Source organism: Tyto alba, unplaced genomic scaffold (genome assembly GCF_018691265.1).
Source record: "Tyto alba isolate M040663 unplaced genomic scaffold, T.alba_DEE_v4.0 Super-Scaffold_23, whole genome shotgun sequence".
NCBI classification, from domain to species: domain Eukaryota; kingdom Metazoa; phylum Chordata; class Aves; order Strigiformes; family Tytonidae; genus Tyto; species Tyto alba.
The window spans coordinates 553,545-581,272 of record NW_024881297.1 but is presented as its reverse complement, the minus strand read 5'-3'; the positions used below and the strand labels follow the sequence as shown (position 1 = coordinate 581,272).

Here is a 27,728-nt window from a genome sequence, read left to right as displayed (position 1 = left end):
ATTTCGTCATGAGACACTGCAAAATCTAGGGCAGCCCAGCAGTACTTGTGGGTGATGGGGGCAGAACAAGAGACAGCAGCTTTCTGTCGCAGACTCCATGGCTGCTTGCTTGGTGTGCTCTCCAGACCCTAACAACTCAACGTTCTCTGATTCCTCTGCCCTCCACACCCCCTGCAACTTTACATTTCCAACGTGCATGCAGGCCTGTTGCATCTGCCATCGAGTGTGAGGAACGGCGCTCGACAGGGAAAGGACAATATGGCCCAGGTACCAATTTGCTGTTTGTTTTTTCGCTACGCAATTGTCAGTGAGGCCCCAGCATGGGCACCTGATACGTTTTGCAGAGTAGGATTTGCCTATTATTTTCACTGTATTTACGGTGTTAGTGCGAGGCGCTCACCACGGCTGGGATCCCAGTTGTGATGGGTTCTGTACGACAACAGGAAAAGAAAAAAAACAGCCCCAAGAGTTTAAAATGGAGGTAAGACAGTGGTGTAGCCCATGAGCAGAGTAACTCTCATGACCTTCTGTAAATACTGTCATTCTAAGTGGCAGAGATTCTTGGGAATGGCAAATTAAATAGTAAAAAAGTGAAAGGAGTGGGGAGAGGGAAGATTAGTGGAAGGGGTCAAGAAAGGAAAAAGAATGGGGACATGAAGACTTCTTTGGGTAAGCACTTTTCCATGTTTTCCTGAATGTGGGCCTTATCTGCCTTTCCCCCTTGTAATACCATCGTGATTTTGCAATGGGAAGATCTGCCTCTGCTTGTTTCAGGGATCTGTAATTACGGCTCAGCATTGTGTCTTTAGCCAGCAGTGCACCCACTGCATTCCCATGCTGCGCTTCAGAGGCGGAGTCACTCTTCACAGGAATGTTTTAACTATATCGCTGTTGGTAAGCAGATTCTTGATCTCCAGAGGTAAAATAATTTGCCAAAAGAGAAAATAATTCACACTGAGGATCTAGAAAATCTGCACGGAGAAATTACGTAGTTCTGTGCATCACATGGGTAGACTTTTATGAGAAAACAAACTGAAACACTGAATAAAACAAAACCAAAATTCTGCCGATATCATTGCTCGATCTATAAATATTCATGCCAAGATTCAGCGAAAAGAATTTCAGTGGTCCCGTGGGCTGCAAGAATACTTATCTGTTCTGGCAGCAAACCAATTTTAGCCTTTGAAAAAGAAATTGTATCGCCCAGTTAAGATACACCAGATTGCTGCAATCCCTTAAATATTTCTGCCTTTCTTTTGATTTTCCAGGGTTTCATTGGTCAGATAAAACTGGATGTTCTTTAACATCATTAATAAAAAACACTTCATGGCTGTGAAAAGTAGTTTGATAAAAATGGCTTTGCATAACTAGAGAATTGCTATCTATTCCTGTTCTTCTGTATTTATCTCTGATTTAGAGACAACAGACCTGGTTGGCCTCTTACTTACGTTGGAGTGCATGCATCAGGATATTCCTCTACAAACAGAAGTCCCAGAGCAGTTAAGCTACTTTAGGTGAGAGGAGAAAGAGGTCTCCGTTCCACTGCTTCAGCAGCCATGGAAAATATGTTTAATTTGCTGCAGAAGGAGGCAGCTGCTTGTAAAAATTGTCACTACAGCAGGTCCCCACTACAGGCCAATATTTTACGGTGTAAGGGAAGATTTATGGTTTCAGAGAGAGAATTCCCATGGAAGATTTTTTCCAGGGGCAGAATTCTATTGGTGTCGTTAAATTAGCCTTCAAAAACAGATTCTAAATATTTACTCTGTCATCTTTCAGAGAGATGATGATGAAACAGAGCTAAGAACACCACTTCGGGGTGGGAATCTAAATGAAAACAAGCTGCTGGGACAATCTTTTTATTATTATTATTTATTACAAAAATTCTAGTTTTTCAAACAACTGTGAGCTGTGACTTCATAACCTTTCACAAGGAAAACTGAAAAGCACATAGCAACGTAACACTGTTACTGCAATTACAATTACAGGAAGTAGTATTTATAAAGGAAAATGTTTTGTTCCGTTTTAGCAGGAAATCCATCTGATGGTCTGCTCATTCTCTGCTAGGGAGGGCATGATTTGGATCTGGGCGATGGTGGCAAGCGGCCAGCCTCCTGCTTTGGGAGGGCAGGAGGAGAGGGAACTGACTGGGGGCTTTTGAAAGGCTAGCGCTGCTGGCAGCTTCGTCCCGGTTATGGGACAGGAGCCCTGGACGGCAGAGGCTTTCCTTCCTCTTGTGCAATATGAAGGCTGGGATGGAAAGCAGATAGCACGACACCCGGGAAAGCCCCTGCCGCTGGGACCTGTCCCGCACCAGGAGGCCGTTACGGGTGGGGAAGCTGGAGCAGTAGTGCCTGTCGGCTTCTAAAGGAGATAGTGGGTATATCAATTTATTTCTTAGCAGTGGCTTCACTGTGTTAGTGGAAGCTGAACTGTATTGAATTATGGTAAAATCTGATCCCTGTGAAGCTTCATTCAATCTAGATGCACCTTGTGTTCCCTACAAGTTTTCCCCTAATATCTTCTTGAAGAATAGCTGGTTTTCCCTAATCATCTGGCTGAAGAATAGCTGTTTTCCCTACAAGTTTTCCCCTAACCATCTTGCTGAAGAATAGCTGGTTTTCCCTAACCATCTGGCTGAAGAATAGCTGTTTTCCCTACAAGTTTCCCCCTAATCATCTGGCTGAAGAATAGCTGGTTTTCTGCTCGTTTTCCAGGAAAACCTTTTCCCGCTGCCCCCCCCCGCAAGCCGCGCACCGGCAGCCCGGCAGCCCTCGGCGGTGCCAGCAGGAACACCACAGAATTCTTTCGGCGTTCCTTCTCCTCCTCCCCGGTGAAGCAGGGTCCGGCCACCACCCCGGCGCGCTGAGCAGTGGCCCGGCTCCCACGGCACCCCCCCCGGGGCCCCCCCCGGAGCCCCCCCGGAGCCCCCCCCCGGACCCCCCCCGGAGCCCCCCCCAGAACCCCCCCCCCCCGGACCCCCCCCGGAGCCCCCCCCGGAGCCCCCCCCCGGAGCTCCCCCCCGGAGCCCCCCCCCGGAGCACCCTCCCGGAACCCGCCCCCCGGAGCCCCCCCCCCGGGCCCCCCCCGGAGCCCCCCCCAGAACCCCCCCACCCGGACCCCCCCCGGAGCTCCCCCCCCGGAGCTCCCCCCCGGAGCTCCCCCCCGGACCCCCCCCGGACCCCCCCCCCGGAGCCCCCCCCGGACCCCCCCCCCGGAGCTCCCCCCCGGAGCCCCCCCCCGGAGCACCCTCCCGGAACCCGCCCCCCGGAGCCCCCTCCCCGGAGCCCCCCCGGAGCCCCCCCCAGAACCCCCCCACCCGGACCCCCCCCGGAGCTCCCCCCCGGAGCTCCCCCCCGGAGCTCCCCCCCGGACCCCCCCCCCGGACCCCCCCCCGGAGCCCCCCCCGGAGCCCCCCCCGGAGCCCCCCCGCCGGGAGCGGCGCGGTCCCTCCCCCGGCTCCCCGGCGCCGGGAGCCGCCCGGGCGGCTGCAGGCGGAGCGAGGCGGCCGCCCGCCCCCTGCGCCCGGCCCGGAGGTGCCGCCGGGGCTGCTCGGGCTCCTTCCCTCGGCATCAGCAGCCATGAAGTCGCTGTGCCTCGTCACCCTGGGGGTCTTGGCCATGACGCTGCTCATCGCCAGCGTCTCCTTGCTGGTAGCGCACGTCTTCCAGACAGTGGTGGACCTGCAGGTGAAGCAGGTGAGAGCACGGCCCGATTCCCACCCCAGTCCCTCCTGACCCGTTTATTCCCTCCCCGAATAACCCTGGGAGGGAGGGAGGGAGGGAGGGAGGGGGCTGGCGGGTGGCGTTGTCTGGCTCCCTCCTTGCACCAGCTGCTTTTGGGCGAGGGCTGGAGCCCCCCTGGGCACTGCAACCCCCTCTCCCTGCCCTGGACCACCCGGCTAGGCTGGGGCTCGGGATGGAGCTGAGGCTGCACTGGGCCTGGGCTGGGTTAAAACGGAGTAGAAATCAGTTCTCTTGAGGCAGCTTTACTGGCAGGGGGGGCGGCAGCTGTAGTGAGGAGCCCCCTCCAGAGCAGCAGCACACGAGGTGAGCAGAGCACCCCTTTTGTTTCGCCATCCCTATCGTAGATTTCTCGCAGCTTTCCTATAGTATCTTGTTCTGCTGCTCCATTTGCTGCTGCCTCTGGAGCAGGGCCAGAGGTGCTGCGGACTGAAACACGTGGTAGTTTCCCAGGCTGGGTGATGACTGGCGAGGCATTCCAGCCTGTTGTTAGAGGCTGCTTGCAGCACACTTCGGGGACACCCATCCTGGCATTGTCAGGAGTGCAGAGCCCTTCACTGTTCACCGCCCGCCTAAGCTTTTGTTCATCATACTGGCTCTTTGCAGTTATCTGGTGGTCCAGTGAAAAGGGTCGACTCTGTTACTAACTCCCTTAAAATACCTGTGAAGCATGAACAATTATTTATCTGCCTAGTTTGAGGAATATTATCCTCTCTGTTATTCTGAGAGAGGAACCAAGAGGGCTGACAAATGAAGGGATTTGACCAGTGCTACAGTCTAACTGGTGACCAAAGTCTGCTGATTCCCTGCAATGTCCTAACCAAAGGACTGTTCTTTTCTTTGGGGTAATTGACAGGGAGCATGTCCTAACATGGAAGCTATATTGCCATAAATCAGTTTGGCTTCGGGACTGTAACTTTAGGTTGGCAGGCAGCTTAAAGCAAGTTGTGGCACTTTGAAGTATGCCTGTAAACTTCAGGGGATAGCCCCCCCCCCCCCCCCCCCAAGAAAAAGAGGCTGCCATAGGGTAAGCTGTTGTTCAGCCTGCCAGTGTTTCAGCTGCTCTTCAGGAACTGCTTGTACAGCTACTCCTACAGTGTTTGTTCTCATGTACGTGCCTCTGCCGCGCTGGAGCGTAGCATGGGTAATGGATGGTTTATCCCAAAATCATTTCATCCTCAGCCCATACCTTTTCTAGGCAGTCTGAAAGCCAGGTGTGAAGTGATGTGAGTGTGAATGTACGCAAAGTTGTATGCAAACCAAGCCAAATCAGTACAGCTTTGCATAGGCATGTGCAGTTCCAGCTCCCAGATCTTAGGTCTCTTTAGAAAGGAGTCTTTCATCCTCTGCCTCACAGCAGAAGTTCTAGTTCCAAGCCTATTTCACGCTCTTATCAAAAGAGCAGTGGGGTAAAAAAAATGGTTTGGCAGGAGAGTGTAGGACCGTCAGGAATTAGGCGTGATCCTCCTTATGTGTATTATCTCTTAGCTACATGCTCCTTACCCTTAGTGGTAGATTATGTAAGAGTAAGTTGGTATTTGCTCAGCAGGGCTTTCAGTAATGCAGGATAAAGTTTCCAGAGCTCAGTCTTTTCCTGCTTACTGCTCTTCAGGTTGTGCTAGAGTACATCTGGATTGTCCTGCTGCCTGTACTAGCCACTGACTCGCTCCTGGCCTTCTCCTGGAGCCACGCACACAGACTGCAGTACAGCTTTCAGCCCCAAAGCAGTATGCTCCCAATCACTCTGCTGATTCAGCTGCTTTCTACATGGGCTTTATTCCACATGAGCTTTTTCTCATTTGTGTGTAGTCTAGAAAGTTGTTGTCTCTTGTGTAACCACGCATGCAGCTTAGAAAATCTTGTGCAAATTGACAGATCTCAATTTGCCTTTGAAATGTGGCCGGACTTGAGCTTTTCCAGCTCTTTGATTGCTCTGCAGTCCAGAGCATTGGACACAAAACATCATCTTTGCGCTCTGGCCCTTTTTAGCTTCCGCAACCTCTCTGTCATTGGAGGAGTTGCAGAAGGGACAAGCGGTTGCCCTTACAACAGGTAGTTCGTGTTCCTTTGAGGGCCTTCCAACAGCCCTGAAACAGAGCTGACTTGCAGCGAAGAGCTGTCTTTGCAGTCTCAACTACAGCTGAAATGGAGGATCGTGTTTTGGAGCAGGTGAAGCACCAAATCCAGGACCTGTGAACCCCTGAGGAAGGGTCGGCTCTCAGCAGAGGGTCTGTGTGTGCCACATCCTTTCCAGCCAGAGGCAGGGAAAGGGAAGCCTGTTCTTGGTCACAGTGGGGGTGTGGGAAGAGTGGGCAATCTAGCCCCGTGTCAGACTTCACATCCCCTAGAAAGCCAACAGGTATCCGGATGGGTAGTGACGAGGACAGAGGGAGCACCTTTCCCAGAAGGCATTCAAAACTTGCCAACTTATTCTCTGTCTTATTTGCCAGTCCTGCTGGCTTTTTGTGAATTAGAGTGCCATGCCAGATCAGGTGTCTCACTTGTCCAGTATCTGTTCGTCGTCAGGGGCTAGCACCTGAAACTCCATCAAATCAGGGCAAAACCCCTGTAATGAACAAGAATAAATTAGCTGCCCACAGGAGAAAGGCCGCCTGCGCTGCTAGCAGTATTTGCCTTATGCTATATGTTGGTTATATGGTTATGTATTTTATTTCCCTAAGCATGCAGTTTATGCATATACCAACCTTTGATCTATGCACCTAATTCCAACCTTGGGCAATCGATCGTTTACTTCAAGTGTTTTCTTTACGCTCCATGCCTTACGCTGATAATTTTAGAAAGCACTTAGTCTTCTAAGCCCTTGAAATTTTACTGGACTTTTGTTGCCAGCCATCTCTAGAGCTGGATTGTCTGGAGTGTTTGGGACCCAAAAGGACAGGAAAGATATTTTGTCCCTTGATTGAGTTTATGTATTGAGCTTTTTTTGCTGTTGTTGTTTAATGTGAAATACTGGAGCTCTTGGCACACTTTAGTGTGGAGGCTTAGAGGAAGGATCAGTTGAGATGCTCCTTTTGAGCAGACCATTCCCAAGGTCAAGACAAGGAATCACCAGCGAGATAGCTGCAAATCCCAGACTGGCATGATAAATAAAGTCAGTAGGAAGAATGCTCTGGTACACTGGAAATGCGTATGGACTCCACTTGGTTCTCCACAAGGAGAACCCTTACTGTGCTTCCGAGGGAAGACAGGAGATCATATAGTCCACCGGTTTTAGGTTGTGATCTTGCAGGAGGTACACCATTTTTGGTATAGTCCACTGGTTTTAGGTTGTGATCTTGCAGGAGGTACACCATTTTTGGTACCTCTTGAGAGGCTATCTCTGAGTCTGAGGCCTCCCTAGGGTACTTCCCCGGGACTAGCAACTGGCTTGTGGTTTCTGAATACTTTGTGTCTCTTGTTCTTGCATATGAATGTAGCAAGAGGAAAGGTCTGGTTCTCTGGCCTTACCCAGTACAGCAGTGATAACTACAGTGGAGCTGTATCTTTTATGTAGTTTAGATTAAAGAGCAGTCCCTTGATCTAATATCCTGCAGCCTGCCCAACCTAGTAGTGAACACGAGCTCTGACAAAAAACCAAGCGATCCCAGTTGTGTAACATCAGATCCTACTGTGGTGTGGAGGAAAGTCAGCAGAGCTAAACTTGAATGCCATCAGCTGAGGGATGTGGACATACGTTTTGCACAAAAATATGTGCTCATCTTTTTCTCTTAGGTCTAGACTGTGTCATATGATGTGACAGACCCAAATATCCCTGGTAACATCTGATAAAAAATAGAAGAGGAGTACTTACGGGTTTTTATTACTTCAGAGTTTCATTTGAGTCTATCTAAATCCAGCTCAGAAGTTTTTGTGTTTGGGCTTATATCTGGGACTGTCACTGTACGGAGCTATTAAATAGACACGTCATTTCTGTGGGAGATCCAAATGGTGCCATGCAGATCTGGAAATAAATTGCCAGATGACTTTGTTTCACTACCCTTTTGCTCTGTAGCCCATCTCCCAGGGGATCGGTTATGATTTTAAAATCTCAAGAGCCTGTGTTTAAACCAACCTGCCAGAGAAAAGCTCATTTCCTTCTTATTAATGATCTGCGTGTGTAATCTGATGCATATGTGTATAGAGAGAGAGCGTGGTAGAAACCCATGTTACATTTAGCGATGCTATGTTGAGTTGGGGAGCTTCTTATTTTCAGTCTAGCTCAGGAGAGGGGGACAGGGGACATGGCTTCCCTGCACATTGTAAATGTGATCCCTCTGTCATAAAGGATAGACTGGAGCCTAAAACTGGAATTGATATGGCCAGGGTACACTTGTTTTTTTTAAACATTGTACATCTAGTCACAGTAATAATCTCTCATTTTAGTTGCCTCATATGAGGCATTTGAGCAATAGATAGATGTTGTGAATATGCTTAGTAGCTGTTAGGAAACAGTTCAAATTCCTAAATATGGGTGGTTAGGGTCAGGACAGACAATACTGACTCTGTTTATCAGTGTCAGGCTTATACTCACTGCGTTCCATGCGCGTGACAGACGTGAGCTTTATACAACTTACAAAGGGAACAGGCATCAGTAGTTCACTACACCACTACCTCTGAAATAACTGACTTTGTAATGTGGTTATTTGCCTATGGAGAAAAGCTATCATGGTCATCTGTAGATACCTTAAATACATGGGTGTCTCGCTCCCAGCCCTTTATGGTGGCATCATGGAAATGGTATGCCTGATTTGGGGAGATTTTCTGTTCCTGATCCTACAAACCAACTTCAGCAGGGCTCTATCCAAATACAGGGATGAGCCTCTTTGGCATAGTTGGCAAGAAAACAGGATCAAAAGCATTGTGCTGTGTAGGGAATGGTACATATGAGGTGCGGGTGGTTCCAAAGAAATGCTCAAATCTCCCGAAGCATGTCAAAAATACATTATTTTTTGTGGTGTGCACAGAATACGTGGTTTGAAATTCTCAGAGGAAAGCAGTCTGCAACTGCAAAGTGCTACCAGCTGGGTTGGCTTTCATTGCTGTTCAGCAATACTGATGCCATTCCAAGCTCCTGCCAGTAAGTTCTTCTTTGAAACAGTCTTCTCTTTATCCTATCATTCAAAATGAAAATCTACATGGAGAGGAAACAGCTCCTTAAGTGGGAAGGCCAGGAATGAGTCCTGAGGCAACTGTGGCTGATAAAGTTAAGACCCCACAAACAGTCACCACGAAATGGCAGCTGTCCAGTCTGCCCTGCTTTGAGCTTGCACTCACAATATTTGACTTGTTTTCTCAGAAGAATAAAAAGAGCAAGTGTTGATGAGACCCATTTAATTGCAAATTATTCCCCCGCCCTTCTTCCGCCTACAGGTGATACGGTTTTCAAATATATAGTTTTCTTCCTGCTTATTCCTGAAAACTTCACTCTGCAAGCCAAATTTCTCTTTACTACCACAGTAGCGGTACCAGTGTTATAACTATATGAAAAGCTTTGATTTTGGTGGTGTTAGTGATGATGCTTTCATAGTTGGGATGAATTTTATCTAGAACGGAATGGTAATAACATCAGAATTTGAGATCTGTATTATACGTTTCTAATGGAGCTACATACAGGTACGGTTGCGATTTTCCTTACAACATGTATATGCTGATAGGCAAAAGAATTACCCATTCATTACTTAAGTTCTTCTGTCATAAATTAATGATTTATAGCTTTTCTTTTGTAGGTCCATGTTTTATTGGTTACAGAATAGACTGACAGTCTGGGGGTCTGGAGATGCATGTGCTCTCATTACTGTAGGAAGGTAACTAAAGACAGAGAGCGAAGAATCTTTGCCCTCTTCAGAGACCTCAGAAAGGCATGAGTCCTAGTATGCCTACATGAAAGCAATTTCTGTCCCTTGCACATCTTCCTCACAGGCCACTGAAAATCAAAGTATAATTGCTTTGGAAACAGAATCTCACAGCTGTACTGGAATCTGGCATTTGTAGGCAAAGAAATTACAAACACAAGGAATCTAAGCTTCTTTTCTGGCCTTCTTCCTCCTACGAGATCTCTTAGGACCTCTTGGCCTCCCACTGTTGAGTTCCACTTTTATCTGTAATGTTGGCATATTTCATTGTACCTTATACTAGGTTAGGTTTTTGCTGAGACAGGAAAATTGTTGTTTTTGCAATGGGATGGCTGTGTAATAGCTGATGAGTCTCCATTCTGAAAAATGTCAGGCAGAAGTGTTCGTGGGAAGAAGTGGAACAACAAACCCAACAAACGCGTGCCCCTAGCCCGTGAGCCTCTGTAGCATGTGTCTGATCTTGTCGGTATTTAGTGAGATGCCTCAACATAAAACATATCTATAAGCATTTGTAGAATTGGGACCTAGAATCCTATTGCCTGTGCTTGTTCCTGAGGGCATAGAAATCCTCTTTTCCTATAAATATCATACAGCGTCTATCATTAATAACTAACCTGTCTTTCTCTTGTTTCAGGGAACGGTATTGAAAAACGGCACGGAAACCTTTGAAGCCTGGGAGGATCCTCCTCCGCCAGTCTACATGCAGTTCTACTTTTTTAATGTGACAAATCCTTTAGAAGTGCTTCAAGGCGATACTCCTCTTGTAGAGGAAATAGGGCCATACACCTACCGGTAGGACCATTTCACTATTTTCACATTTCACTAAACCTGTTGTGTGTGAGGAAGCCAAAAAGGGAGATCCGGGACACTTGGGATCTCGTTCTAGGAGAAAAGCTAGATGTTAATGTGTGAGTAAAAGTTTACTCGAGGGTGCACAGTCATCCACCACCCAGATGGTACAATTAGACTAAGAGTTGGAGAACCTGCAATCAGTTTCAGATTAAGCCAGTGACTTCTGTCAGATTTTGGGCAAGATTTTTTTGTGTGCTACTGTTCCTCAGCTACTGCACACAGGAAGTTGTTTGCATCCTGGCCTACTGTCTGGTGAGAGAAAAAACAGTTGGGTGATGTTTGAGAGTCTGGGAAGAGGAGTGTTGCATAAAAGCGCGATTCATGTGTTCACTCGGGAATCTGTTCCTAGCTGAAGTTGCCCAATTCACATCAGTAAAAATGTGGCCAGAAAACCAGTTAGAGGATGGTACTACAGGGATCTTCCTCAGCCAACCCTCACTATAAAACCTACTTAGATTCAGACATGTCTACCATTTTTACAGACAGCTGCGCTTGCTAAAGCCACATTCAGTGTTGGAGCTTATCCAGCCTCTTGAACTCTCCTTCTGCATGGTGTGGCTACACACGGAGCAGTCTGAGTCTGCTGCACGTGGAGAGTTTTTAAAGTCATCTTAGAGATGAGTTTTCTGTTAGGACTTTATTCTGCTCTGCTGCATGCAGCAGTATAAGCCAGGAGCAGTCCTGTGGCAGGAAGCGTTATGGTCTTTGAAGTCACAGAGGTATGAGGACCTCGGCAAAAAGGTTGATTTCTCATTGTCAGTCTCACTTCTGGTCACACATGCTCATTCAGACCGGGCGCTGAAGGAGTTGTTTTTACCTAAGTTGCAAAATGATCAGAATCTGGTTGTTAGTATTTGAAAAAAAAATTGTATGGAATAAAAGGGAGAGCCTTGGTGGTCGCCTTGGTCTCTGCAGTATGTCTTGCCTTTCTGTTTCCTTCCTCCCACACTTCAGCTTCGCTTCACCCTCTGCCATGAGTCTTTTCCGCTGTCTCCTCTGTATTTCAGCACTGTGTCTGTTTAGCCTTGGCAAACTACATGTGATGCTTTGGCAAAATACCTTGTATTAGGTAAACCAGTAGAGCTGGAGAAAAAGTACATAAGCTTTCCAGTTCCCAAGCTTTTCTTCAGGTCTCTGCAGTATAATGCTGGTAATTGGTCAGCAGCACATTGTCAGGAAGAGAAATAGGGCCAGCTCTGGGTCTAATAGAGCTACATAAAACCACATAGGCCCATGCCTTTCTGCACCCTGGTTCTCAATCTCCTTTGCTAACTTCTTTTTTTTTTTTTTTTCCCTTTTCTTAGCTCCTAGTGTCTTCTGGGCGTCACACAGAGCTCGGTTTGTGAAGCTGCACCCTGCCCGTGACAGTTCAGGGAGATGGAGAGGGCTGGTGGTGTGTAGCTGCCTGGGTTGGCCTGTGCCCAAGGGGAGGCCCAGCCTGAGCTGCTGGTTTGTGGCTTGCTGGGAGAGCCTTCCCCTGCAACGCCGGCTGGGCCGGGTGATGCTGGCTCTCCCGGAATTGTTTACTGGCATGAGAGGGAGGGAGGCTGCGTGTTTCAGTTCCTTCTGGCTTGTTTGCTTAGCCTGACGGTGACATGTCTGAACAGGATTCAACTGCGCTGTGCTCTGTCTGATAGAAGGAAAAAAAAAGGAAAGTTAAAAAGTGGAGTGCTCTTTTCCAGCAGATTCTTAAATCCTTGCCTAGCTGTCACTGCCGACTGTAGCAGACTGTCAGCGGTGGGTGGGGGAAGAGAGGAGGCGTCTGGGTGGGGAGGGAGAAGGGAGGGATGTTGCGGACATACTGCATGCTCAAGCCAGAGAATAAATAGCAAGTTTGTCTCACGGGCCCCATGTAGCAAAGCATTAAAGACTTATTGAGGTTTAGCAAGTAGCAGAACACTTAAAATGCCCTAACATGAAGTGCATGGTTCAGTGTTTTTATAAAACAAGGTACCGGGGAGAGAGTCTGGAAGTGCACCAGACAAGCAGAGGGAAAAATCTAATGAGTAACAGAGGAGGCGGGACAGCTAAGTAGAATCTCTTCCTGCGTATTCTTCCTGCAATTCATCATTTTGACCAACACAGATTGTAAACTGAGTTAGCGCAGAGGTAGATTCTGTAATGAAAATTTAGTACTGCTTGTGGTTTTGAATCCTGGAAGTTGAATTTGCAGCATATAGAATAATTCTAAAGTGCAAGCTGCTTACCTGCCCAAGCCTGCTGAGTCCCAAAGAACATTTGAATATTATCTGGTCTTGCACACATTTGCAGCTTTTTGTCTTTAACATCTGGGATCCTCCTACTTGTATCCCTAATCAGGGAGTATTATTTTTCTCTCTGGCCCTTTTGGTGTTGGAAAGGCTTCTCAGGTTAACTCTGGCCTATTTTAGGGAAGGCACTTCACAGCTGCCAGTTTCCATCCCCTCAGTTCAAGTCCTAGGGTATAAAGTAGATTGCTGCCCAAGAGACTTTTGCCAAATCAAGCTGCAAGTGTTGCCAGACCAGATTGTTCCTTGGTGGTAGGGATGCTGAGGAGGGGTAGATACGCTGTTTGTGTAAGGAAGATGGGAAATGGTTGGTTTCTAACGAGAACAATTTCACAGGCCAGTTTGCTTTGAATTCGAAAGACTGAACCAGAGTAATAAAGCGTGTCATGAAGCTGCTTTGATGGATCTAGTACAACCAGGATAGGATCTGAAATGAATGGAAAACATCATAGCAGAGGGTCTTGCAAAATAATTCACCTTCACATCTTGGGTCTTAACATTTACACAGGAAGCAAAGCAATGTAAAAGTCAACAAACACTTGAGTGAATGGAGACTTATGAAATTCGGTGCATTTCACTCCATGTATATGCCAAAAGGATCATGCCATGAGCAGGCAACCTGCCCTTTCCATTTTCAAGTTTGCCAAAGGCACATGGATAACTTACTTTAAGCCTGAGCCAGCCAGTTCTGCAGAATTGTATGTTTCTTGCTTGTAAAATGGTAGTGGCAACAGAACGAATTCTGGTTATGATATGTGTTTCAGGGTAATTAAGATCTGACTTCCTCATCAGGCCAGCAGGTAGCATTCGGTGTTGCTTGCCAACTGCACCTGCTTGTCAGCAATCCTGAGTTTTATGCTGATTGTCTGAGTGCTTAGACAGTAACAGAAGCAACCTCCCAGGCCATGAGTAGTTCACGACAGAAATTCAATTGAATTTCTGTTGTGTCCAGGATTCCTGCCTGAAAATTAAAGGAGAAGAGCTAAAATGAGGCTTGTTCTGTGGTTGTATCACAGGTAAGCCCAGAAGTCCTAGTGCAAAGGACTTTGAGGTCAGCAGAAAGATTCTGGTAGGTTCTTAGGTCAGGTTAATGAGGCTTACATGAAGCCTACATCTTGTTCTGTCTGGGAGTGAATTTTGCCTGCAGCAAAGAGGCAAAGGTTTCATTTTCAAATTGTACTTCAAGGGCAGTCCCATATATAGTAACTCTAGATCCTTCTGTACTGTCTGAAACTGTTCTCTTTCCTTGGAGGTTTTTAAAAATGAGGCAAAAATATAAAGCGCAGTTAGCGTGGGGTGGCATTTTTGGAAGTGCCCGCTGAGATCTGGTTCGGCTTACATTGATATAGAGGGGAGTTCTGTTGCTGACAGCAGCAGTAGCAAAAATGGATCTACTCCTAATGAACTGAAAATCCCACCCTTTATGTGCTTAAAGCAGTAGAATAGCCATAAGTTACTTGCAATTAACATTATGTATACTTGTTTAACTTGATTAAAGAACAAAGTGTTTTGTTTTTCAGAGAATACAGGCCAAGAGTGCACATTCAGTTTTTGGACAATGGTACCAAAGTATCTGCTCTGAATCCAAAGACGTATGTATTTGAACCTCAGAAGTCAGTTGGAGACCCTGAAGTGGACCTGGTTAGAACAATCAATATTCCGGCAGTGGTGAGTTCTCTTTCATTTCTGCTTGGGAATCATCCCAGCACTCTTTATAACTAGCAGCTTGTTGCTTCATGCTGTCTCTCCCTTTGCGGTAGATAAACATGATTGAAGAACGAGAGAGGCAGCTTACGTCCGGGGCAGATACTGCATTCAGTTTTGGTTTGGACTGTTGTGGGTTTTGTCGTTACATTTCTCCCTCACCATACTCTTCTGTAGTGTTAGTGCCTCGCTCTTGGGCTAAGAGCTGACACACGCTTCAGCGATGAGCAGCAATCAGGCTTGCTGGGTTTCCATGAGTGAGTGAAACTAGAGAATGAGTGATGTCAAATGCAGAGGAGGAACTCTGGCTTTTGAATGAGAAAGTTTGGAATGCTTGGGGTTGTTTCTGTCAAAATTGCAAAAATTGCCTCCAAGTCTGCATCTCAAACTGAAAAAAAAAAAAAAAAAAGACAGCAGAGGAGTTTCAGATACAGCTGAATGAAAAGGTGCTCTCAGAATAAAATTAGTTAAAACTTGTGCCTCCAAACTCTGTTGGATGAAAGTGTTCTTCAAATAAAGTCTCATTTCAGTGGTCAGAGGCAGACTATTATTTTTGGTCTTGTACAGGGATAGTAGGAGAACGAGCAGATGTAATGCTGCCATACCTTCCAAAGGAAATTACACTGCACTGAAATACTTGTTGGTTGTGTAACAGCCTTTACTTCCCATACTAGTTTAATTGACGTCAATTGCAGGGTACATTTACTTCTATTTTCTCCCCAGCATTTCCAAAAATGTCTTGTCTGATTTTATGAATGAATACGTACATGTGCTGTGTATAGTAGTAGATGGGACTCAGCCTACTAAAAGTTGCAATCAATACAGCCACTGTATTTACAATTCCTCCCAGGCATTGTGTGAGTGGTGGTATTATCTCTTGTTCATATTTTTCACTATGAGGTACTGTAACAGGCAGTACTAGAAGAACTACAGATTGGTTTGCCCGAGGAATATTCCTTTCTTTTGTTTTTGCTTTTTTAAAGACATGTTGTAAAATCACTTGTCAGCTAAAAAGGAAATAAGTTTTGGTATTGTTTGCATTTTGGAGAAACATCTGTCTTTTAACAATGGCTTTTCAAAATGTAAACCATAACTTCCTAAGGGTGAAATTCAAGGCACGATTCCAGCTCTAATATACTTGTGAAATTCAGGCTGTTTAGAAAGTGGCTTTAGACATTTCACTCAAAATCCGTTTTCAGTCAATGGCGTGGAACTGAGCTGGTTGCATGCCGGTGCCAGGCTGGGCGAGGATCTGCAAGAGCACATCTCTGTGGGAGAAAAGCTGAAGAACCTGTTAGCCAGCGCATCACTCGCTGCGAGTGGAAACAATGCGACTGAAAATACACGTGAAACATGTGCAGTGCTGAGATGTGTCTGTGTTTGTATGCAGCTGATATTATTTATTCTCCAATAAATCTGACCGTTGCTCCCTTATTCCAACCCCTGGCAGACTGCGATGGAGTGGACCAGGTCAACCCCTCTCCAGTTTGCCACAGAGGTGCTGCTGCTTCTGTACCAAGAGTCCCTCTTTACAGTTCGCACCGTTCATGAATTACTGTGGGGCTACAAAGACAGGCTCCTGTCAACGATTCATCTTTTGCATCCTGAGATCGATCCAGTATTTGGTTTGTTTAATAAGGTAACTGGTGTGTGAGACTTCCTGATGCTTTCGATGGGGAGTGAAGACATGGCTATGGCGTTTGGAGTGTCCTCACCAGCCAGCTGAGGAGGATGCGCTTGGGCTGAGGCCGGGAGGTGGGCTGCAGGGATAGCTGGGAGTGTTTTATCAGACTTCCCTTTATCACTCTATGGGTAAGCTTTCTCTAAGGGTCGATGTAACGCGCTCCACTAGTGCCTGGGCTCGCTGGAACAGCATGGGCTTTGTGGGGCCGGTTGTGCAAACTGCTAGGAAAATTTCCTGACCAATTTCCTTAGTAATTGATTGAAGTTGCATGTTTTTTCTGTGCTGGAGCCGTTGCTGGCTTGCACAGAGTTTCTGGCTGCACATCATTTTGGGTTGCAGGGGCTCCTTGTTTCTTGGACATCGTCATGCAGCGCTCAAGTTATTTTCTGTGGGTTTCTTTTTTTTTTGCAAAGGGCTGTTTTTTCAGTGGAAAAAATCAAAGGCAAAAAAGGCTAATCTAACATTTTATTTCCTTCACTTGGAGGTGTAAGAATGTAGCCCAGTCACTTCCACCGCATTTATATTCAAGGTGGAGTCTAATGAATTCCACTTACCTTGGGGGGAGTCCATCACTCCTAGGATGGATTTGAAGTGATGACAGCTTAAACTCCTGCCGCACCATTGTAGTTACCAGCCAGGTGTTACAGATTGAGTGGAGTGATTAAAAACTCATAATAATAAAATGCATAATAATGAAACGACATAAAACTCACCTGTTTGCAGATGAATGGAACTGATGATGGAGAATATGTTTTCCTAAGTGGGGAAACGAACTACCTTAACTTCTCAAGGATTGTGGAATGGAAAGGAAAAGAGTAAGTTTTTCAGTGTGGTGTAGCCTCTGTCAAAATCTTCCCCTTTTCACATTTTGGATGAACATAAGCGTTATTTACAAAATAAAAGGTCTTTTTATTCTGAGCGTGGGGGTAGCTCTTAGGAGCTGTAGCTTCAGACCAGCCCCCTGGTATTTTGGTTTGTGTCGTAGCTATGAAAGGAAGGCAGCCCGGCCCTTAGAGAACAGAATGCTGTGAATACTCCCCGCTGAACCCCTGACCGCCCTGTGGCAGAGGTGACCCCCTCTCCGCTCCCCCCTCTAGGACACCCATCCCAGCCACCTGTGGGGCCAGTGTTGCCACCCCTACACCGCCGGTGTTCCCACTCCCCACCCGTCCTTGCCACCCTGCACCCGGAGGCCAGGCTGGGACATCTAACGCTTCTTCAGCACGTGTTACAAAGCTGCCGGAGATGAACTACCTCTAGCACCCCTCTCCCACTGAACGAAACATCTGCCACCGATTACATACACAGGAGGAACTCTTGCAGACGTATCCTTGCTTGCCTGGCACTAGTTTAAAGAGACTACAGCTGCAATTTCAACCCATTGCAATCCCCTTTTCTCTTAGCGGAGCCGAGGCAGGAGGACTTAGCACTGTATAGGTCTGATTCTCACTTGCTTAGACCGTGCGCTGGCATTGCCTGACCATCACACAAAGATCTTTTAGCCCTTGCTCTCTTTGCTTGATTTTCTTCAGGTCATTGAGCTGGTGGACAACAGAAACATGTAACATGATCAATGGAACAGATGGGACATCCTTTCACCCGCTGATTAGCAAAGATGAGAACATTTATATCTTTTCTTCTGATTTCTGCAGGTAAGGAGAAAAAAATGTCACTCTGACTTTAAAGCAGAGCGTTTACATCCATTCCTCTTGAGGTTTCACATTAGGCTGGTGTTTTTCGTCCTGTGATTTTATTTAACAGTATGAGTGTTCTGCATTCATTCGTGGTATGAAGGATGAGAGAGTTACACCAAAAAAAACTCAATCTGCATCAACTGAAGGATGTGCTATTTCAAAATAAAGTGAAAATTTGGAAGATGCCTGGAAAGACAGACTGGATTGCCTTGCAAGGCTAGTAATGAGGGCAATGGGAGGATTTATATGGACCTTGTCCGAAACTTCTTTCCTCTAAAACCTTCTTCTGCACCCTGCTTTTTTAGAGAACTGAGATTGCCCTCTTCAGAGAGTCATGAATTGACATAATGCTGTCTGAAATGCAACAAGATGCAGAAAATCTTGGTGTTTCCTTCTTTACGTTCCACCTTGTCTCCTCCTTTGACCATGTCCCTGTCTGTGAAGAGCAAAACCGATCTGAAATTCTCTATTCAAATCAATACAAATGTGCGTTACACTAAATTCAGGACTTGCCAAATTGTTCTGTCTTCCACGGCTGTGTTCCTTTCCTTGGCCCCCTCAGTAGCACGTACCAGCACTCGCTCACGCAGCACGCAATAGCAACGTGGGGACCAGGGTGAGACCCTGAACTGCTGGAGGCAGGCGCCAGCATCCCTGGGGCAGCACAGCTGGCACGGGATCGCCCATTTTGTGCAGCAGCAGAACAACGAGATGTGCATTTGCTGATCGGAAGCCTATTAAACGTAATACAGAAGACTGTTGGAATGGGCTTAAACCCTGCTTGTAGCTTACTGCAAACTTAAGAAGATACACAGGCATCAGCAGAGAGACCTCTGCAGCAGGCGACAGTGTGCTTAAGACTAACAACTCTGGGTCTGGCTTTTCTTCCTTGCAGATCTTTATACCTGGTGTACGATAGCTCCAGAGCTATCGCCGGCATCCCAACCTACCGCTTCGTGCCCTCGGCCATGGTGTTTGCCAACACGACGGTTAACCCGGACAACGCTGGGTTCTGCGTGCCACCAGGAAACTGCCCTGGCACTGGTGTCCTCAACGTCAGCATCTGCAAGCAAGGTATGTTACCAGAAGGTAGGAGAAGACTGGAGGGACGTCAGTGGGGAACATACTTCTCCTTTCGGTCTGAAATATTGTGAGGACAGTTTGGTGAAGCTGTCACGTGAAATGGTTAAGGCAGAAAATCTGAGTGATAACCAATTCACCACTATCAGTCCGATCGGGTTCAGAATATTAAACTGTTACGATTCGGATACACTAATAGTGGACTGCACCTTCAGTCTAGTCGTGCTCACGAACTAGCACGGCCACTCTTTGGTCGCGTTCAGTGAGAAACCAAAATGACTAGCTACTTAAATGGTACAGTTTATTTAAGGTTCTTATGATTGCAAAGCACGTGCAAATAAGAGTATATATAAAGCGTGCAGCAAAGTTATCACAATACAACCAGGATACAAAAATGGAAAAGAGACTTTCCAGAAAGATTTCTAAGTTCTTAAGTCTTACCCAAAGGCGTCCCTAAGGGGAGGAGAAGAGAGGCTCAGCCCGTCGACTGGTCCCAGAAGTTCACACGATGGTGTCTTCCCCCCACTTTCCTCTCTTTCTCGGGCTATTTTTATACTATTTTTTTACCTTCAAGGTGGAGTTTGAGTGACTCTAGTCATAAATACCTTTATTATGATTGGTGTAAAATTCTCTGGCTTCACATTTAAAGGTATGGTTACAAAAACTCAGGGCGCAGACTCAAAGAGGAGTGGTCGCACCTTGGAGGCGGGTAGCCTTTGGGACGGAGGTGTGGTTTGGTCTTACAATGACATTGTAATGAGCAAAGTTCGCACAAAGGACAGCATTTCACCCAAATCCGACAGGACGTTGGCTCAGGGTGGCCAGGGAGCAGCTTCTCCGTTCTGTGGTACCACCTCGTTCCCGTACCTGCTGTAGCATCCCGGGGAGACACCGTGAGCTCTCCAGCCCACCTCGCCCCCCGTGCTGCTTTGCAAGCAGTGTTGTCCCGGGAATTGCAGATGACATGGTGGATTCTGCACATACCAGCTGCAGCTGCATTTTACCCTAGACGCTTTTCGATTTTATACCTTTCCTTCGTGTGTGAACAATGCTGTATTTTGGTCATTTTAGTAATTATTCCACAGAAGCCTTTAGGGATATGACTGCACTTAGTGAAACTGGACACCAAGTTGGTCATACAATTGCAGTAGTGATCCGAGGGGATGTTCCTGTGAGATGCTGTCTGCTCCAGCAGTGATTTAAATCAAGAAATCAGAAGGAAGTACCAGGATCCATACTGAACAGCTTGGGCATTTATCCTCTGCTCTTATCCAGGTAGCTGTCACATCTGAGTAGTTGAATGGAAATGGCAAAAGACCAGCAGGCAAGCTCGAGACATGAAGCCGTGCTGAAGCTGCACAAGGGCAAGTTTGGCCTGTTCTGAACACAGGGAGTCAGGATGTTGATTCTGTAGCTCCAGAATGGACTTCTCCTTCTGCTGTAAATAGCACAGTGGGAGGAGGTTTGAGGTCCTCAAAGACTTCCTCAAATCCTGCTCTGCTTTTTTTAGGTGGTGACTTCCTATGTTTTCACATTTCAGGTGCTCCAATATTTCTATCAGCCCCACATTTTTACCAAGCAGATCGAAAGTTTATAGAGGACATAGAGGGCATGCACCCAAAAAAGGAATATCATGAGACCTTTCTGGACATCAATCCTGTAAGTGCAGCCTTTTCTAAAGGGTTACCTAGGTGAATCCAAGCACATGGGTTTAGTTCACCTTCTTGAATGGCGTGTATTGACACGGTCCCCTTGACCTCAGGGAAGCTGTAGCAGTTTATGTGGAACTGATCTATTTGTATTCGCTTGTATAGAGCAAACTTTGCTGGATAGGAAGAGTTAAAATTCTCTTCCCATTGTGCCTGTGCAATTAGAGATGCTCTCAGACTGGTAATGATGAGATGAAGAAGTTAAAACATTTCTTAGAAGCAGGTGAGGCTACTTGTCGTGTTCACCTTGCCATCCCAAACATCTGAGTATTATTTTGACTGTGTTTTCCCCAAGTTGAAGAAGCTAAGTATGTGGACCAAGAGAGCACGTTAGTCAAGATTCGGTGGATGTTGGACTCAATTTAGATAACATAGAGTCATGAGAGGAGAGATGCAGATGCGTGGTGATTCTGTCTTTCATGGAAGTTTACAGAGTTGTTGGTATTCCCACCGTGAAATGTCAGAAATAAAGGGAGCTTGCAGCTGATGGCCTGTGGTTTTACATTTGTGGTTTAACCCTGGTAGGCAGCGAAGCACCACACAGCCCCTGAGCGGGATGGGGGAGGTAATCAGAAGGGTAAAAGTGAACAAACTCAGGCTGAGATAAAGACGTTTTAATAAGTAAAAAAAAAAACAAAAAAACAAAAAAACAAAAAAACCACACACACACAAAAAAAAACACAAACAAAAAAACCCACAAAACCAAAGAGAAACAAAACCAAGAAAAAGAACCGATGCAAAAAAGTTGGTCACCGGTTGATCACCACCAACCAGTCCTCAGGCAACGGCAGCCCTGGCAAACTCCCCCCCCCCCCCCCCAGTGTTTCATCTCTGAGCACGATGTCGTGTGGAACGGGATACCCCTTTGGCCAGTTGGTTTGGGTCAGCACTCCCATCTGTGTCCCCTCCCAGCTTCTCGCCCAGCCCCAGCCTACTCGCTGGCAGGGCAGCGTGAGAAACAGAAAAGGCCTTAGGGCTGTGTAAGCACTGTTCAGCAGTAACTAAAACATCCGTGAGTTATCAACACCGTTTTCATCACAATTCCAAAACATAGCCTGATACCAGCTACTGTGAAGAAAATTAATTCTATCCCAACTAAACACCGATCTCTACGTCCACACATATGAATGTAGGTCGAGGGAAAGAGCAAAATCATGACCTGCCTAGTTTACAGAAACAGAGTACTCTGACTCATCAAGCTGTTATCTGTAGCCAAAGCAGAGGAAATTGTATAGTTCCTCTCTTAAGGTCTAGTGCAGATACTACTTGGTGTCTGGTTTGGTGCCAGGTTCCTCCTCTTACCCTGCTCCTACTTACCCGGATTTTTTTGTACTGCCATAAAACGAGCTCTGCACCTCCCCCTCTCTCACCCACTCTCCAGACTAAATTTTGCTGCTTGAATGAGGAAAATATTCCTGTGCAGCAGATGGCAACTCGCACTGTCGTGGTGGCATTACTGTGAGAAGTGCTGCGCACTCGTTACCTCTGTGGCCATACACTCCCCTTGACTGTGGCTAGTAGCTGGTTTTCACCCTTCAGAAAGGAAGGTTTGTCTTGTGGCTGAGACTGCAGTCTCTGCATCACTACTCAGAAACCAGAACAAAGAGCTGCAGGTGGTGGCCTTTTCCAAAACCACAGCTGGATCTGGAAGAAAGGGGATCCTCTGTAGCCAAAACGTCGGTTTGCATGGCACAGCACGATGGCACCCCTAGATCTGTTGCAGCCTCTTCACTTCTCCTTAATTAAGCACCAGACTGGAATGTAGGTATATGAGTTACATGAGTATCTTGGTGAAGGGGAATAAATGGTAACCCTAAGTGGGTCTTGTCTTGCCTTGACAAGTCCACACCAGGGTAAATACTAGGTTGTATTCTCCTGGCTCCTATTATTTCATGTTTACTCTTTTTTTTTTTTTTTTTTTTTTTTTTTGACGCACTGATTTCTTTTATTCCCCAGCTGACAGGGCTTGTCCTGCAAGCAGCCAAGCGGATGCAGATCAACGTTCACGTCAGAAAATTACCTGAATTTTTGTAAGTGTTCTCTGCTGCCGGGTGGACATCTCAGATCTGATTTGATACTCAAAATTAATTTGTCTGCAGTGTTCAGATGGAATACTGGTTGGAGAGAGCAAGTAAAAGAGAGAGAGAAACCCAGTCAAATCTCAGTTACTAGTGGGAGTATCCCCTCTTCTCACAGATCAAGCAGATTGTGCAATTCCTTCTCCAGCGGAGATGGTATTCAAGAAAAGTATTCGAGACGGTAGTCAAGAAAAGCAAGATGTTATGGACAGGTTCCCTGCGATGCTTGTGGTGGCATCATTCATATCACACTGGTTGGTTTGCTCAGAGAGAGGGTCTGCCACAGCGGAGTGCAGCTAGCACTCAGAGAGTGGCTGCTCACTGCAGTGAGGACATGCCATCCTGCTCCTCACTGCTTTTAGGAAACAGAAGCACTGCAGTTACCATTATTTCTCAGCAGTGGTCCCCTGAAAACCAAATGAGAAGGCATGACCCCAGCCGGGGCTGCCCGTGCCTTTCCCTGACAAGCACAAGAAGCAGAGCAGTGGCACATCTCCCAGCGCAGACCGGCCCGAGCTGAAACTCAGGGGGGAGGGCTCGTTCGGTCACCCCCAGGGAAGTACCTTGCCTGTGCCCACACTGGTAGGATGAAGAGAAACCTTTGTCCAGCAACTTTGGCAGTCAGTAGAACCCTGCAAATGGAAACAATCCCAGGCAGTGCGAGTCACGTGCCCCCATTTCTTCTTTGTTGCAAGTGGATTCTGCCTGGTCTTCTGGGTGCTCCAGTTTGAGGGGCACATCCCCAGCCTGCTGCTCAGTCGTGCAGAAATGCCGTTCTCTTCATCTCGTGTCTTTCTGACACAAGCATTGATTTACTTGTCACCAATGCTGTGTGCTAGCTACTCTTCCTACTCAGCTTCTCAGCTGATGTTTATTGGCACAGCTTTGTTCAATATTGTAACTAAAAAAGAAGCATTTTATCTGCTCGATCCTCTCGGGAGAGTCGGTGATGTTTCCTTGCAATAGCACCACCATGTTCTCCGCTGCCCAGGAGCTGTTACATTAGCACAACTTGGGCGTAAGCTGTTATTTCACGTGTGCCAAATGTTGGGGGGTTTTGGCTGCTGTGCACATGTTGCTTGGACAATAGTTTCTGTGTTTTACAAACAGGAGTCACCTTCAACATCAGCCTAGCTTAGCATTCCTGCTGACTGGCACAAATCTGTCATTCCATCGGTTATTAATGAGCCTCTTATGGATCCCTCTCTTTCTCTCCTCACCAAGTCCCAAAATATGCCATTGCTCCCAAAACAGAGTTTATTATCCATCCTGGAGATTGAGATTGTTCTACTCCAGTAGGGAGGTGAAAATTGACAGTAAAAAGGAACAGCCCAGAGGTTTTTTAGGGACAGTTTCCTTGTTCATTGTTCTATTGTAATCTGTCTTCAGAACCCTGAAATTGAAAAGTTGTGAAACCATAATTGTTGTTTTTTTTACACAGTGAAACAGGCAACATCCGAACGCTAATTTTTCCAGTGATGTATATAAACGAGGTAAATATCTTTGGTTATTTCTTTGCAGCATTAAGATATGTTTATGCTTGCAAAAATACTGTCTTTGAGCTAACTAGAAAAGAAAATGCTGTTTTTCTTCTCGTTTCATACAGCGATAGGTAGGAAGCTGTTCTTGTTTCTTAACTAGCATTGTCCTGCTGCTTGTTGACCATAGTGTGAAGTTCAGCTCTACAAAACACTCTCAGCAAGACAGTTATTTTAATTTGAAAGGTATTGCCCATGAGGAGAAAGGATGCTTGGGATGAGGTGGTGGGAGTTCACAAGATCGCATCTTTTTTCAAGTTGCCTTTTGTGAATATTCCTGGTCTGTAGCTGGATCACTGAATTAACTGGATTCAGGGAGGACTCTAGGGGACTAGTTGTGATGACGTACACCATTATTCTAGGCCTAAATTATGCCATTCCTACACCGAGAGTTAAAAATCACTACCTTCTTTTGAAATGCAGACTAGATGATCACTCTGGCCATGTGAGGAAAGCTAAGAATTCTTAGAGGGAAAGTATATCAAGTAGCAATGAAGCAGAGGTGGAGAGTTGTGGGGGTGTTGTTTCCCTACCCTTCACTGAAGTAAAGTGGTGTAATATAAAGGAAGAACAGAAATAAATCTTTTTTTCCTCTTCGTCTCGCTCTGCTCCAGAGTGTTTTGATTGATGAAGTATCTGTCAGCAAACTCAAGCACATCCTGCTGGAAGCAAGTGTTGTGACTGGAATCCCCTTCGTAATCATGGCTCTAGGAATTGTTTTTGGGATTGTGTTTATTGTGCTTGTGTGCAGGTCCCGGGGAATAACTGAAGAGGTAAGTAGCATTTGAATTTGACTTTGCTTACATTACATCTGCCAAGTTTTGGGTTTCTTTTGGTTGATTTGACCTGTTCAGTGTCTTTCTGCAGACAAACATTTTTATATGTTGTTTTTGTTTAAAATGACCTTTCTAGGGAAGGGAAGTTTTGATAGAATAAATGCACCCAAACAAAGGAATGGAGCTTATATAAGAAACATGGTAAGGCAGGTCACATCTCCTGTGCCTAATACCCTTGCCTAGAGCAGTAGGAAAAAAATCAGCCTGTCTAGAGGACCCTGAAGGACAAGATGCAAAAATCCACCCTATCTGATTTAGTCAGCAACAATCTGACAGTGTTCTCAGTAGAAGCAATTGTGTTGTGCCAGTTGATTATTTTTCAGAATCATAATGCAAATTTATGACCAAAGAACAGATTCATTTTACAGGCAACAGCATGCAGAAAGTTTTATCCAGACAGTGCTAGTTTGTATGTCTATTTATGAAAGCTTTTGTCACAAAATCACCTGCTGGCATTAAGGTTGTTAGTCACATTGAAAGCTGATGCCAAAATTTCACCCTGATAGGCAAGGCAGTTGGGTTCAGACGAGACAAATGGTGGATCCTTTGGTTAGAGAAATAGACCTCGGGTACTCTGACGGGCTGTTTTCTCCTTATAGTCGCTGTGGTCTTAGCATGGTCTTGCTTGTATGGCGTTTCCTAAATACTACCTTACAACAGTGTGCGAAAGCGCCCTCCCACCTTCCTCCAGAGCACCCAGCCCCACCGTGTGTCTGCTTTGTCTTAGTCAGGGGGTCCCATGCAGGTCAGGGGGACCCACTCCCGTCCCATCTCCAGTGGGACCCGGGGTGTGATCATCGTGGCGGCGCTCTGGCGGTGAGGTCTGCAGCCTCCTCTCCTCGAGCAAATGATCTGGGGCTCTCCTGGCTTCGTTCTTGATTTTCCCTCTGGGTACACAGGAGGGGTTTCACGAGCAGATGCTCTCAGGACTGTACTTCAGGTTCCTTTACAACAGAGCCAGGTCCTTTTTCCACTGAGCTTTTGAGCCTGCCTGTGTTACTGGCAGGCTCAGCTAGAGAGTCAAAACTGTCCCATTGCTGGAGGCCCTGCCCCACTTGTACAGCTTCAGACCAGCTCTCTAGGATGTTCCTGAACATTGCACGGGGATTAAAATGACAAAGGGATACCTAAATTCCACATTTTCTCCACGTTGCTTGTGTTGCTTTTCCTGCAAACAAAAGTAATTCAGCTAGTTATAGCTCTCCTTGTGATCGCACTCCCACCAGGGTGGTTATGGCCTCTAAGGTGCCACAGTGAGCCCGAGGTGTCTGCCCAAGCTGCCATCCACCCTCTGGCGCTTTTTTAGTGCAGTGCTGGTTCTCTTACAGGAAACTGTGCTTAGAAATAGGAGCCAAGAGCTTTTTCCTTTCCCTGTTGGGAGTCTCAGCAATCCAGCTTCCCCACCGTGAAAGCTCTCTAATGTGCCACATTTGACTTTGCTGCATTGCGTTTTTTTTTTCTTTCAGAGTACTGAAGATGAAAGGTCCCCACTTATCAGGACATCTTAGTAGATCTTCTTTAACGTATGAGCTTGGAGAATAAACTACGAGAGCTGACCTAATACCAACTACCACTACCCAGTGTTGTCCACTGTGGAGAAACGATCGTGTCAAGTATGACTTTTTGTGGTACGCAGATGGAAGAGAATCTGCAGTGTCATCAAGGGAGGAGACTTTTATTACCAGCTAAGTTACAACTTTAAAACTACATTTTAAAACTGCTTGAGATCCTGCTTTTTTCAACCCCCCCCCACTCTCTGTACCTGCACTGACAGCCATAGACGATGATAACCACTATTTCAGCGAAAATAAAACGGCCTGATTCATTACAGAAACGACATGGGTAGAATTTGCAAATGGCCTTAGGAGTGTGGGCTGTGAAGTACCCTTCCAGAAACAGAGCAGGCTCCTCTATCGCCCAGGAACAATGGACAATTTCGCTGCAGGCCTAGTATTGTCTTTTCTGTAAAGTGTTGCGCGCTACTTATTACCGGTATGCACTGACTGTTTATTATTAATGTCATTGGTCTTTTCACAAAACTGATTTGTACAACTAATCCAAAACGTGGAGTGAAACTTGGTTAAGCGTCTGTAGTTACCAGCTAAAGAGAAGCTGATGATTTGAAATGCTTTTCCATACAGACCTCTTAACTCTTCTAACTCTGCACAGAACCCCATTGCATGTTAGCAGTGCATTTATCCTTAAGGTTTTATGTTTTTTTTTTTTTTCCTTCAACGTAAAAACCAAAACAACACAACATTGTTCTTGATGGTGGAGGGTACAACAATGGTGTTCTTTTTTCTCTGGTATTTGTGTCACAGTTACCAGCTCTGTGGTTTAATGTGAATGTAGACTTGGCAGTTACATTTACTGTTGAGGATAAAAGCACACCTCCATATTAAGGTATGTAGAGGGCCTTGAGAAGTCATAACACTTTGTCAAGTGGAAACTTGTTTTAAAAATCAGAAAAGTGTTTTTTTCCCCAATTAAAAGAATATTCTCATTGAGAAGTATTTCCATCAGATCTAGACAGCGAAATGTATTTTAAAAATGTATGACTGTCTTCTGAATAGAGGCATTGTTTTTTGCACTGTTTTGGTTTGGGGTGGTTTGTTCAACAGTTTTGTTCATCTGGAGCCAGTTCCAGCCACAAAGTTTCAGGGTGACTGCAGTTATTTATTACCTGTAGTG

At 46.2% G+C, this 27,728-nt stretch overlaps 1 protein-coding gene and 1 long non-coding RNA gene across 2 annotated transcripts; one reads left to right on the top strand and one right to left on the bottom strand.

Annotated features, from left to right (window-relative positions):
- Window positions 1-1,862: 1,862 nt before the first annotated feature.
- LOC116959871 lies at window positions 1,863-2,904 on the bottom strand. Its single transcript, XR_004406065.2, has 2 exons — window positions 2,758-2,904; window positions 1,863-2,364 (listed from the first exon to the last, which is right to left on the bottom strand). It is a non-coding gene; the product is annotated as an uncharacterized LOC116959871 (long non-coding RNA).
- Window positions 2,905-3,494: 590 nt separating this feature from the next.
- SCARB2 (scavenger receptor class B member 2) lies at window positions 3,495-27,627 on the top strand. The gene is made up of 12 exons (XM_032985552.2): window positions 3,495-3,698; window positions 10,230-10,387; window positions 14,235-14,382; window positions 15,869-16,057; window positions 16,826-16,917; window positions 17,635-17,754; window positions 18,692-18,870; window positions 20,417-20,535; window positions 22,542-22,615; window positions 24,105-24,156; window positions 24,816-24,974; window positions 26,504-27,627. Exons 1-12 carry the CDS (start codon window positions 3,582-3,584, stop codon window positions 26,543-26,545), a joined length of 1,449 nt encoding a protein of 482 aa, XP_032841443.1. The 5' UTR covers window positions 3,495-3,581; the 3' UTR covers window positions 26,546-27,627.
- Window positions 27,628-27,728: the final 101 nt, after the last annotated feature.